Source organism: Pleurodeles waltl, chromosome 3_1, assembly GCF_031143425.1.
Source record: "Pleurodeles waltl isolate 20211129_DDA chromosome 3_1, aPleWal1.hap1.20221129, whole genome shotgun sequence".
NCBI lineage: Eukaryota > Metazoa > Chordata > Amphibia > Caudata > Salamandridae > Pleurodeles > Pleurodeles waltl.
Genome location: NC_090440.1, coordinates 1,097,831,551 through 1,097,845,612, shown reverse-complemented (window position 1 = coordinate 1,097,845,612; position 14,062 = coordinate 1,097,831,551). Strand labels below are relative to the sequence as shown.

The 14,062-nt window shown below is 43.6% G+C and overlaps 1 protein-coding gene across 1 annotated transcript in view; it reads left to right on the top strand.

Moving 5' to 3' along the window:
• Window positions 1–14,062, top strand: part of DRD2 (dopamine receptor D2) — a 1,149,352-nt gene that overhangs the window by 1,042,320 nt on the left and 92,970 nt on the right. Inside the window, exon 6 of the mRNA XM_069224377.1 lies at window positions 8,799–8,983. Coding sequence (XP_069080478.1) covers window positions 8,799–8,983 — 185 coding nt within the window. The remainder of the gene's footprint in view (window positions 1–8,798; window positions 8,984–14,062) is intronic.

The following is a 14,062-nucleotide window of genomic DNA, read 5'->3' as shown; positions in this document are numbered from 1 at the left end:
ATACTATAGCTACCCTGTGGTGCTGTATTATCATCATCAATAGTAGTGTTCACAGTGGGTACATCTTTGACAAATGTCTGTAATAACTATTGATTATTTGAATGATTGCCGTTCAGTTTCATTGCATGTAGGCTTTTACCATGTTGAAATCCTGAAAATCTGGCAAGGATCCGGCCCTGATGGGCCAATAGCTCATGGATTCTGCAATTTTATAACCTCATTAAATTGCTGGCGAACAAACAGACATGCGAGAGGTTTGCAAATGATTAAATATTGCTGCGGGATAGAGATCTGACAGAAAGAGGCTGATGCATAAGGAAAATACATGACAAGTAGAGTGCTGGACAGGTATCAAGCACTACTTGAAGAAAGATTTAATTGAATGAGATCGAAAACTGCTGGTGCCAGCAAAATGCAAGTATATGAAATATGTCTGCTTGGGGGTGCAATGAGCAGAGCAGTATAGACAGCCAGATTCCAATTGTCGTGTCTATATTATTAAGAAGGAGGAAAAGGCTTCCATTTTAGGTATAGCTATTAGTCTGCATCTCACAAAATGGGCACCTTCAACTCCAAGTTCCCTGCTTAATGAGAGCTTACACAGGTCTGTCCAGTGTAAACAAGTCCTGAACAGCTCTGTGCCAATCCAGCACAGTGCACTAGTAACCTGTTCTAAAATGATTTAGGGGCATTGAACGTGGGTCAGTAGTACCATGCAGCATCCTGGTTCTGGTCCTATAAAAGCTCTGCATGAGCCACGCATGAGCTCACCTCCTGCCAGCGGTGGCTGCCGCAGATATCAAGAGAACAGGCCAGGGGTCAACGGGGATGGGGACGTGAGAAAAAATTAACTTAAAAAAAAAAAACGTACCGTTCGCCACCACTGTCCTCTCCTGCCACCTCGCTTGTCCTCCTTTCCTGTTCTGGTGTCCCAGAATTCACTAAATATGGCGTGTAAGCAGCATCAGGATTTTCTGAGTGGCAGTAAGAAACCTAAGTGGGCATCCAAACAAACATGCGCACTTAGGGGGTCATTCTGACCCACGCCGGCGGCGGATGCCGCCGGCCTGGCGGGAACCGCCAGAAGACCGTACCGCGGTCAAAAGACCGCGGCGGTCATTCTGAGTTTCCCGCTGGGCTGGCGGGCGACCGCCAGAAGGCCGCCCATCCAGCGGGAAACCCCCTTCCACGAGGATGCCGGCTCCGAATGGAGCCGGCGGAGTGGAAGTGGTGCGACGGGTGCAGTTGCACCCGTCGCGATTTTCAGTGTCTGCCACGCAGACACTGAAAATCTATGTGGGGCCCTGTTAGGGGGCCCCTGCACTGCCCATGCCAGTGGCATGGGCACTGCAGGGGACCCCAGGGGCCCCACGACACCCGTTCCCGCCAGCCAGGTTCTGGCGGTGAAAACCGCCAGAACCAGGCTGGCGGGAAGGGGGTCGGAATCCCCATGGCGGCGCGGCTTGCGGCGCCGCCGTGGAGGATTCCCTGGGGCAGCGGGAAGCCGGCGGGAAACCGCCGGCTTCCCTTTTCTGACCGCGGCTTTACCGCCGCGGTCAGAATGCCCCCGGAAGCACCGCCAGCCTGTTGGGCTTTACCGCCAGGGTCAGAATGACCCCCTTAGTGCACACAATTCCTCATCTCCCCTCCTACCTCCGAGGACCAGCCCCGCCCCTCCTTGCACCTTCTGGCTGAGCCAGCACCAGAAAAATAAAACAATATTTAAATATTGTTTATTTTTTCTGAAGCTGGCTCTTAGCCAGTGGGGCGACGCTCTTCCGCCATTGCGGAGGAGCCGCCCTTGCCTCCTGCATATTCTTCTGTCAAACACCTTAGCTAGAACAAAGATTTAAGAATGAATGCAACATACTGTAGTTCATTTGTGACTGCTCTAACGGTGAAGTCCACTGCCACAGACGTGCAGAGGTTTTACTTATTGCTGGCATACTAATTTCTAGAGCTCTTAAAGGAGTAAGCATGAGAGGTATGCCCATGAATAATGCCCATGCGGTGCACCGGTCTTGCTTCCCACAGGGGTTACCAGGCTTCACAAGGGATAGAATCAATTTTATGTGGTTGCACTCAATGTGCAGCCAGTCAGCCTATCCACCACTGAAAGCAGTTGTGGGTCTTTGTAACGGTATGATGTCCCTTAAAGAATAAGTGGACCGATGCATTAAGACAGATACCTAGAGTCAACCACACTTTTGAATAAATTTACAAACTGGCAAGTCCAGCTTTTCTTTCTCCTTCCAAAATATTTGGTCTGTTTGTTTTTTTTTGTTACTTAGGGCCAGATGTAGCAAAAAACAATTTTGCGAGTTGCAAATTGAGAGTCATACCGACTTGCAATTTGCAGCTCGCAAAATTGTATGCAAAAAGGTGTCTCAGACACCATCTGCGACTCGCTATGGGGTCGCAAACACCCACCTCATGAATATTAATGAGGTGGGTCGCATTTTGCGACCCCATAGCGAGTCCATGCATTCACAGGGATGGTGGCCTGCTGAAGACAGCAGACATCCATGTCTGTGACTGCTTTTTTAATAAAGCAGTTTTTTTTTTTTAATTGCAGCCCGTTTTCCTTAAAGGAAAACGAGTTGCAATTCAAAAAAATAATGAAACCATTTGGTTTCATTTTTTCAGAGTAGGCAGTGGTCCATGGGGACCCCTTCCCGTTTGCGAATGAGTTACCACCCACTTCAAGTGGGTGTTAACTGCGAGTTGGTTTGCGCCCGCTTTTGCGGTCACAAAGCAACTCAGCATCGCGGAGCGAGTCGCAAATAGGAAGGGAACACCCCTTCATATTTGCGAGTCGCATCCTCAAATTGCGAGTCGGTACCGACTCGCAATTTGAGGATGAGCATCGCGATGGCCGTTTTGCATGTCGCACACTGCGTTTTTCGCAGTTTGCGACATGCAAAACGGTTGCTACATCTGGCCCATAGTTTGCACAAATTTGAACTAACACTTGAATAAATTAAAATAGATGCTTGAGTAATTAAGGGGCATATTTACAAACCCCTTGCGCCCCTTAGTGCTGCTGTAGTGTAATATTTTTTTTTACGCTACAGCAGCGCTAAACAGATCCTCACCCTGAGCCTTATTTAGAAAATGGCGTAATGCTAGCATTGCTCCATTTTGTAAACCCTTACGCCACATTACACCTGTGCAAGGTGTAATGTATGCAAGGGGATGTTCCCCCACAGGAAGGCCCAAAAAATTGCGCAGTGAAATTTACAAGATTTCACTGTGCCATTCTAGCGTAATTTTTTAAAGGCTGCACAAGGCAGATGCTAAAGTGCTGATATGCTATTTTCTATGGGCCTCGCCGAGCTTTGCTTAACTAGGGTCAAAATGTTTGGAGCTAGTCCGGCAAAGTGCTGCAATAGCGGCTGTGCTAACGTGAGCCATGGAGCCGATGCACTAGTTCCTTGTGCGAAATTGTGGGACTTCACTTTTTAAAAATGCAGTGTGTCATAAACTAAACCACCTTCCCAAACAGTTTAAGGTTTTTTCCATAGATGTCTGAGAGAAGTCTGCAAAAACATGTATGTGGGAGAAAATAAGTATAAACGAAAAACATTGAACTTGTATAAAATCATGAGATGCTTGACTTCATCTTCTTGTTCATGCCCAAAAATAATTCGACACACCTGTAGCAAATATATGCTCTGTAAAAATATTGTGACTAGTACACTTCAGCTATGCACACATTTACTGATTCACCCTTGGGTTGCATAACGCACCAGCTTGTAAGCCCCCTGTCAGACATTGGAGCACAATGACGCTTTATTATTAATTGATAATTGACAGAAACAAGCAACTTCCATTTAAAACATGTCAGAAACTATGGGGCATATTTATACTTGTTTTGCCCTGAATTTGTATCATTTCTCTTTACACAAATTTGATGCCAAACTAACTCCATATTTATACTTTGGCGCTAGACCCGTCTAGCACCAAATTTGTAGAGTTAAAGTAATTTTTTGGACGTGGAACCTACTTTGTATCAATGAGATGCAAAGTAGGAATTCCCGTGCAAAAAATGACTCTATGGCCTTAGCGCCATATTTATCCCCCGGTGCTAAAATCACAAACTGGGGGGAGGAGGGGTCAAATAATGGTGCAAACCTTTCTTTGCATCATTTTTTAATGCCTGGGTCAGGGCAAGCATAAGGGGACCTGTGGGCCTATACCCTGGTGGAACACCATGGAATAAGCCCACAGATGCCCTTTCCAGGCCCAGGGACACCCCCACCCACACCAGAGGGACAGCGGAGGATGGGGGACTCCATCCCAGGTAAGTACAGGTAAGTATTTTTTTTTTAAGTGCCATTGGGGTCCCTGAAGTCGGCACCCCTACATGGCACTCGTTGCAATGGCCATGCCCAGTGGACCCTGGTCCCCTGTGCTGGCCATTGGGGCGGTGGGCATGACTCTTGTCTTTTCTAAGACAGGAGTCATGTGGTGTGGATGGTTTTGCATCAGAGAAATGACTCATTTTTTTTACTCTAACCTGCCTAATGTCATTTTTTGGTGCAAAACCCCCTTCTTCTATTCCGCCAGCCCCACCTGGCTAACGTCATTTTTTTTTTACGCTAGCCTACCCTTTGCACCGGCTTGCACCATTCCATAGATATGTTGCCCGGGTGGTGCTCAGAAATGGTGCAAGCCAGTGCTAAACTTTTTGGTGCAAAACTGCGGCACTTTGGCCCTTCTGCATGTGCTGCACAATGCAGCACACACAGAAGTGCCAAAGCGTCATTTTCAAATGATTATTTATGTGCAGGAAGGGACACCTACCCACATATAAACAATAATTTCTGGCATTTTGCTTTTTCTATGCGTGCAGCAGAATGCAGCACACATAGAAAAAGCAAAAAAACGAGGAGGAGTAGAAGCATTCCTCCTCATTGCAACACCCATTGCATGCCCCTTACACACACAATGCAGCATGGGAAGGGGCCATATTTACAAAGTGGCGTTAAGCCACAAAAAGTGGCTTAACGTCACCTTGGAAATACGGTGCTGTGCTCAGTGCCGCAGGAGCATCACAAAAAGTGACGCTCCTGTGGCGCTAGGGGCCATTAAATACATCCCTCATCCCACTAAGAAAGCACAGAGAAGACAAAAGAAATCTACGTTTCAAGTTGGAACATTTTCAATAACAAATTAATGATGGCTAGCAAGGCTTGATAATTTGCACATTTTCAATTTATTTGTTTAACATATTTAGCCTGATTCAACCAAATTCAACTGCCGAGAACAATCCACAAGATGAACAACATTTAGAAGAGGGGCTTCTAGCGAAAACATTTTTTGCAAGGTGTTTCTCATGATAAAGATGGATTTTTGCAGTGTTCCTGCTTTAAAATTAGGTTTTGGAGTTCCTTCAAGGTATTTTTTTTTTTTTTAACTTGGCAAACTTCTCCAAGTTCAGAAATACTGTTATCGTTTTTTTTCATTATTAAAAAAAAAAAAAAAAAAAACATGAAGTTAGTTAAGAAAGCACACTGTACACCCACAAACTTGATAGACCCTGGAAGAAGAGTATGCTTGTGCTCTGGGAACAGCCTTTCTACAAAAGGTTCAGCTTGCTTGTCAAAGTAATCATCAACTTGTGCCATAGAGATACAGGGAGAGTTTTCAGAGAAAAAAACATTTGCGAGTGCGTATGTGAAGTGAAAATGAACAAAGTGCTTCTTAGGGACTGCTTCACAAAGCTATTTGCAGAAATAGGTTTAACTTAATGCATGATTTTCAAGTGTAAATTTGCATTTGCAATTCACAACATAGAGTTACACTTTTAAATATACTTACACGCAGGTAATATCCCATCAGTGTGGACAAATATTACAGGTGAGGACATTTCCTCCCTGCCGTTGTTAAAGGACATTCCTGAATGGTATTTATTGTGAGCACCCACAAAATGGTGTGTTTGTGCTATACACAGCATTTTCTATTCCATTTCACTACCCTGAATATAATTGGAGATTTACTTCTGTAAAACACAAGAGTCACACCCCTAAAACTGGCAGGGGTGTACAGGAAGGAGTATCGGTCATTGTTCATTGTTAACAGCAGAGGCCTTAACAATATACATAATAAAAACACTAAAAGACAGATAGGTCTTAAAAGAACACTCGAAGGAATGAGTATATTTTGTCTGTGGAGAAATAAATATAAAATGGAGCTTGTGTAAACGCGTTTACCCATGCATAGTTGAAGACCATGGGCAAGTACTCGTCTATAATTACTCATGTTTATGAGTTTTCGAGGAAGGCTGGGACTGTCACAGCTTCCCAGGTTCACTTCCATAATACCAAAAGCGATGCAAATCTATACCACATGTAATTGTTAACTTTTCTGTGTAGAGCAGTTCTCTGCCAAATTCTTTCAGAAAAATCAAATAATCATACTGGGTGCTGTCACTTAACAATTGAATCTCTTTGATCTCTCTTAATCTGCAATTGAGGAGGGCAATTTACAGAGCACAAGGCCTGCAGAGTTAGAACATCCCTTTTCTTGTAGGTACAGAAGAGAGCTGACAATTAATACCCAGTAGTTACAGCAAGGCATGCATCTTGTGCAGAGATGTAGGTGTTGGTATTGACACTTTAAAAACTCTAGTTTTAGATAAACAAAGTGCTATGGTAAGGACCCAGGTAGACTTTAAGGGGCACATGTACAAACGTTTGAATTAGCGGCTTCCTGTGAATCGAAATTAGGAATTTGCTAATTCAAATGTATGACACTCTTTAGAGTTTCATTTGCGATTCGTAGTGTGTCACAAATAGACCTAGCTCATTCATATTTATGAGGTAGTTCACAATTTGAGATCCTTTAGGAATTGCAGCCATCACAGGGATGGTGGTCTGCTGGGCTCAGTAGACCACCATGTCTGTGATTGCTTTTTAAATAAAGCAAACCTTTTTTTTTAAATGCAGCACGTTTTCCTTAAAGGAAATGGGATGCATATAAAAATAAAAAAAATAAAACGTTTAAGTTTCATTTTTTAAGAGTAGGCATTGGTCTGTGGGACCACTGCCTGCTCTTAAAAAAAAATTCCCAGCCATTCTTAAAGGGGAAGGGGTGTTTAGTGAATGGGTTACCACCAACTTTGTATTAGCAGTAAACTGTGAATGTTTTGCCACTTCAATGTGGTCGCAAAATATTTGTACATACCTTTCAGATTCTATATTAGGAAGGGACGATGTCAAGACTCCCGTTCCTAATACTGAATCACAACACCCAAATTGTGATTTGGTAACAAGTTCCAGGCTCGCAATTTGGGCTTTGTACATCCCAAAAAAGTATTTTTATAGTTGCAAACGGAGCAATTCTGCAAATCACCCCGTTTGTGACTAGAAAAATGCTTTGCACATGTGGCATTAAGACGAAAACAGGAACAGGGGAGAGAACAACTCAAGATTGTGTGGATGTGTATAGGGGGAAAATTGATGATTCATGTTGCAGAATACATACGTTAGTGGCAAAATATACATGCTTTCCTTCAATCTATAGCATAAGGCAAGGATTACAAGTTCATATATCCCACCATGGTCGTACGTGGACAAAGTAAAGGAAAAAGTTTGATTTATGTCCACCTCCTTTGGACAATATTTAGTTAGGGTTGTAGCTGGAGCCTGGAGAAGTCTTCTAAAACACTAGTGCACGTATCAGCTGTTTAAAGTGGCATTGGCTAAGCATACACGTGCAGTAAGGTACTGTCTTCCGAGCTAGGAACGTATGCATGGCAATGGTCTATTGAAATTATTACTGATGTACAAAACTGAACATGATTCTCTTCACTATTTCGAAATATTCAGTGTTACATAGATCAAACATTTGTTTTAATGACGTAACAATTCAGAATATCCGAATTGTTTTATTCTGTACTATCGTGCATTTGCCCTACTAAATGTTATACCTTAAACAGTGATTGTAGGCATTGTAAGTTTTATTTTTGTATTTAATATGTGTCCATATGGCTCTACGTTTTCAATAGGCGTGTGAGTGAGTCATAGCTACGCTACCTGAGTGGTGTCATATAAACATGTGTTAGACTTGCAGCATTCACTCCTTGACTTTCTAAAACTGCATGGACAAACTTCGGCTCTGTTTTCTTGTAGCACGTTTATATTTGACTGAACAACTCGCATACATTTGCCTCATGAGTCACTGAACAGTAACAGTCGTGAGGCAAAGCTGAATTAGGTCATTGATACTCAGGAGCAGGTGTTGAAAATTGAGATTGCATGATGAAAGGCATCTCCAATGTTAGGATTTTCATGCAAAGACCTCCACCATGTATTATGCATAAAAGTGGTTCTCAAGAGAAATTCACGTGTTAAGTGAGGAAAAGCTATGCAAGTTGGCCCACACCTAGTGTTAATCAAAAAAGAAATAAGTTAATTTCTATAGTGAACATAGAAACAAATGTGATCATTAAATCTGTCAGATCACTGTTACATATTTCATCAAACTAACCAAGAACTAAGGGCCTGATTTATACTTTTTTAGAGCCGCATTTGTGCAATTTGTTTTACGCAAAAACGGCACAAACTTACAAAATATAATAGAATTTTGTACGTTTGCGCTGCTTTTGTGTAAAATAAATGACACAAATGCAGCGCTAAAAAGTATAAATCAGGCCCGAAGTTCTCAAAGGGGTAAAAAAGAAGAAAATTCAAAATGAGAAGATTTGGTTTAGAAGAGTAGGCAGCTGAGTGCAAATGTTCAAAGCAGCTATGACGGGCTGATCTGAATTTATGTCTTGCCCCTTTCTTTTACAGCGGACAATGAATGCCTCATTGAAAATCCCACTTTTGTTGTCTATTCCTCCATTGTCTCCTTCTACGCCCCCTTCATTGTCACGCTGCTGGTGTATGTGCAGATTTATATCGTCCTCCGGAAGCGCCGGAAAAGGGTGAACACCAAGCGAAATGGCCATGGTCTAGAGCACGACGGCCCACTGAAGGTAAATTACATCAGATAGTCTAAAGCATGTCCTCCATTTTGTGTCTTTGTCTTCCTCCTCAAAGCATCCCTACAGCTCCCAAGCCACTGTACTTCATGTCACCAAAGCTGGAACAGGCCTGTCTTTTTATATGTGTAGTTCTATGTCGCAAATGCAAAGTCTTCAGAATCGTAAACTTACCAATAACACATAGTTTGTGAATACAAAAAAAGTTAACTTACACAAAAGTGTAGTTTACCTTTGTGAATGGCTTTCTTCCTTCACCTAAGTCTTAAATAACTCTAACTCTATCAGCATTTCACTACACAACCCTATCCCTAAATGTAACTAGGTCCATAACCACCTTACTAAGTCTAAACAACCACAAATATAACCACCTCCCTTATCCAAACCCAAACATTTATAACAATCATATTTTTCTATAGGTTTTCATTGTACAAGTTTAATTAATATTATTTTCATCATTTTCACATAATGGCAGACTAAACTCTCTATATAATAGTTTTGAATGCTTCACTTTTTAAGTTTCTGAGGGCCAGATGTAGCAAAGGTTTTTACCCATTCTGTGTCTATGGGAAAAAGTGTTCGTACATATGGCCCAGAGTCTCGCAACAGTCAGCTTTAAGTGTGTTACGGAACTTCTTGTTGGTACACGGCACAAAATACATGCCAACACATAACATACAACATGAAAAGTACAAAGAGGAGCTTTAGCTTGCCCTTATATTTTGATTGGCTCATTTGAGTGGTGTCCTTTAGTCACTGGTTCCCTGTGTTGTCCATTAGGACTTGGGATATTCTCATGCCAATTTGTGAATTATTACAGTTTGTCAGCATATTTTAAAATGATGTCTAGTTTCTAAAGTAGTGGGTGGGTTCTTACTGTCCATATGGCAGCTACATTCCACATTATGCCTTTTGCATCACATTTCATTGCATGGTTGGGGAAATCACCTCATCTAAGATGAGTGTTGCAACATTCATTGACATATTGGCATCCTACATGAGAGGAATCACTTCACAAAATAGCTTCAGGCACTGCTGGTCTTTATGCAGCTTAGAATTCGGCATCCTCTTCCCACTCCAATGCTTACCTAATAGTAGTGCTTAATTTGTAAAAAAAAAAAGAAAAATAGGTGCCAGGGCGCTTAACATGAGGCTACTGCAGCTTGCAGCACCCATTGCCCCTGCCAGTGTTGCCAATGATAGTACCATGACAACTATTAATCATCTCACAATTAAGATTATTCCAGGCTCCCAACGCAATAAGAATGGCTGTGGTGGCAGGTAATAGTAATTTTTAATCTATATTGAATTAATAAACTCATGTTGTTGTTCTCATCCTTAAAGTAGACAAACAGTGCCACCATGTGGTAGACTATCATAAGTGCCTCTGTGTTAGAAATGGGGGGTTTGGTTGGCAGTCAGGTTACCCCAGTCCAAGCAAGGACCCTAACTCTAGTCAGGGTACGTCACACATAATCCAAATTATCCTGTGCCCACCCTCTTGTAGCTTGGCACTGAGCAGTCAGGGTTAACTTAGAAGGCACTGTGCAAAGTATTTGTGCAATAAATCATGCAATAACACAGTAGAACACCACAAAAATACACACCACGATGTTTAGACAAATATATAATATTTGTCTGGTAAGATGCAGGCCAAAACGATTAAAATGCAATAAGTTTATGTTGAGATATCACTGTAAAAATGATATAAAGTGTCTTTAGTCTTTTAAAAGCAATAAATGTCTCTTGCAAGCACAAAGTACCCGTTTTGTGTTCAAATTCTCTGCAAGGGACTGCAGAGGAGTAAATGTGTGGAAAACGGGGAGGTGTGTGTCGATTTTTCCGGTGCACACAGAAGATGCAGCATTGAGTTCTCATGCAGGGCAGGCTTTGCGTCAATTTCCGGCGCGTAGACTGGGCACACAGACGATGCGGCATTGAGTTCTCACGCAGGGCAGGCTTTGCGTCAATTTCCGGCGCATAGACTGGGATCCTTTTCAGGCTGGGGGGTTTTTGGACGCCCCAGGGACAATGTGTTGAAATCTGGTGCTTGCAGGATGAAGTCACAGGGGCTGCGTCGATCCAGTGGGCAACGCATGGAAATTTCTAACGCACAGCAGGCAATGTGTTGATTCCTCTCTGGAAGTCATGCTGCGTCGTTCAGTTTCAGTTCCATCCTGTCTGTCAGGGTCCCAGTAGGGGGTGTGGCAGTCCTTTGTGTGAGTGCAGACTACTGTCTTTTGACATGTAAGTGTCAGGCCCTCCACCCTCCCAGCCCAGTTACACCCATTCAGTATGCAGATGTGTGCAAGTGTGACTGAGCATCCTGTGTTTGGGGTTGTCTGAGTGGATGCACAAGGGAGCTGTCAACTAAACCTAGCCAGACATGGATTGGAAGGCACAGAAGGATTTAAGTGTAGAGAAATGCTCACTTTCTAAAAGTAGCATTTCTAAAATAGTAATATAAAATCTAACTTCACCATTAAGCAGGATTGTGTATCACCATTCTGGCCATACTAAATATGACCTGGCTACTCCTTTCAGATCATGATCTACCACTCAAACAGTATATGAGGGTAGCCCTAATGCTATCCTATGAAAGGAGCAGGCCTCACAGCAGTGTAAAATGAATGTATGACTTTTACACTGCCAGGACATACAGAACACAAATGTTCATGTCCTGCCTTTTACCTACATAGCACCCTTCCCTATGGGCTACCTAGGGCCTACCTTAGGGGGGTACTTATATGTAGAAAAAGGGGGGTTTAAGGCTTGGCACGTATTTTTAAATGCCAAGTTGAAGTGGCAGTGAAATTGCACTCACAGGCACTGCAGTGGCAGGCCTGAGGCATGGTTAGGGGGCTACTTATGTGGGTGGTACAACCAGTGCTGCAGCCCACTAGTAGCATTTAATTTACAGGCCCAGGGCACCTGTAGTGCACTTAACTAGGGACTTACAAGTGAATTAAATAAGCCAATTGGGTATGTGCCAATGTCCCCATGTTTTAAGGAGAGAGCATAGGCACTTTAGCACTGATTAGCAGTGGTGAAGAGCACAGAGTCCGAAAGCCAGCAAAAATTAGATAAAAAAAAGAGAAGGAGGAAGGCAAAATGTTTGGGGGTGACCCTGCAGAGAGGCCATTTTCAACACTGTGTTGACAATTAAGTGCCAGTACTGAGCTCTGGTAACGACAGAGTCAAAGTAAGCAGTGGCCAGTAGTGGCAAACATATTGAGGAAAATGTCCTCATGTAAAATGGCAGAGCTCAGCATCATGACATTGACGCTGCAGCTATCTTGTATGAAGAGATTATGATAACAGCCCTATGGCTATGGATGCTGCTGACGGCATTTTTACTGGAGGAAGGTAGGAGCCTCGAGGAGCCTTAGCTTGGCTCAGCATGCAACTGGAACTCATCTGCATCATCACCTTAGACTGAGCCATGTCCTTGCTGTTTCCTTTCTGGCACATGCACCAATTGCACTTGTTGGAACAAGTGTCATAAAGCAGACACGTGACTTGTCTAGGCATTCAGCAGCCAGTTATCATCAGTAGAATTGACTGGTGGACATTATTGATGTGGTTGTAGCTCTCTGTCGGCTGAGCTGGAGGTGATTTTGATTGACGCAATAAATGCATGTGCATGTGTATGCCAGAAGACAGCCAAACTAGGCTTTATTTTTGCAAGTGAAACCCTAAATGGAAAAAGTATGCCCGGACGTGGGTCCCGTGCTGCCCATGCCACTGAAGTCAAGCTAGCCTATGTGAGGAGGGGTGATACCCCGAAACCAGTCCCAAGATGCTTTTTTTCCAGTCCAGGAAAGACCTGGCCTAGCAATTCGGGCTGGTCTGTTCCCTTGGGGAACAGGGTCAATACTGATTTGCATATGGCTGGGTACAAACTGGAATGGCATGTGTAGCAAAAAAATGATGGATTTAGGCCCAGATCTCTGTACTGGGGGTGAATGTTTGACAATGTTCAGCATTCTGTCCATCAATTGTTCTTTTTGTAATTGTAGCCCTAAATGCGACGGGTATGCCCAGATGTGGGTCCAGTGCTCCGCATGCCACTGGAGTCAAGCTAGCCTGATTGAGAAGGGGTGATATCCCGAAGGCAGTCCCAGGATGCTTGTTTCGGGTCCAGGGAGGACCTGGTCTAGCAGTTCGGACTGGACTGTTCCCACAGGGAACAATCTCAAGGCTGATTTGCATATGGCTAGGTCCAAACTGGAATGGCACGGGTAACAAAAAAATGATGGATTTAGGCTCAGATCTCTGTACTGGGGGTAAATGGTTGACATTGTTCAGCCTTCTGTCCATCACTTGTTCTTTTTGCAATTGTAGCTCTAAGTGGGACGGGTATGCCCAGACATGGGTTTCATGCTTCCCATAGCACTGAAGTCAAGTTAGTGTGGCTGAGGAGGGGGTGATACCCTGAGACCAGACCCCACATGCTTGTTTCCAGTCCAGGGAAGACCTGGCCTAGAAGTTCGGGCTGGATTGTTCCCATGGGGAACAGGGTCAAGACTGGTTTGACTATGACTGGGTCCAAACTGAAATGGCATGGGTAGCAAAAAAACAATGGATTTAGGCCCAGATCTCTGTACTGGCGGTGAATGTTTACATTGTTCAGCATTCCGTCCATCACTTGTTTTATTTTGCAATTGTAGCCTTAAGTGGGATGCGTATGCCCAGATGTGGGTCCTGTGCTCCCCATGACACTGGAGTGAAGCTAGCCTGGCTGAGGAGGGGTGATACCCTAAAACCGGTCCCAGGATGGTTGTTTCCAGTCCAGGGAAGACCTCGCCTAGCAGTTCCGGCTGGACTGTTCAAATGGGGAACAGGGTCAAGACTGATTTGAATATGGATGGGTCCAAACTGGAATGGCATGGGTAGCAAAAACATGATGGATTAGGTCTAGCTCTATGTAGGGGTGAATGTTTGACATTGTTCAGCATTCCGTCCATCACTTGTTCTTTTTGGAAGTCTAACACCAGGGCATAAGGATCCGCATCAAAATCTGCAAGTTATTCCTTATTATCACACAGCGATTCATAACTGGGTGCACCCAGC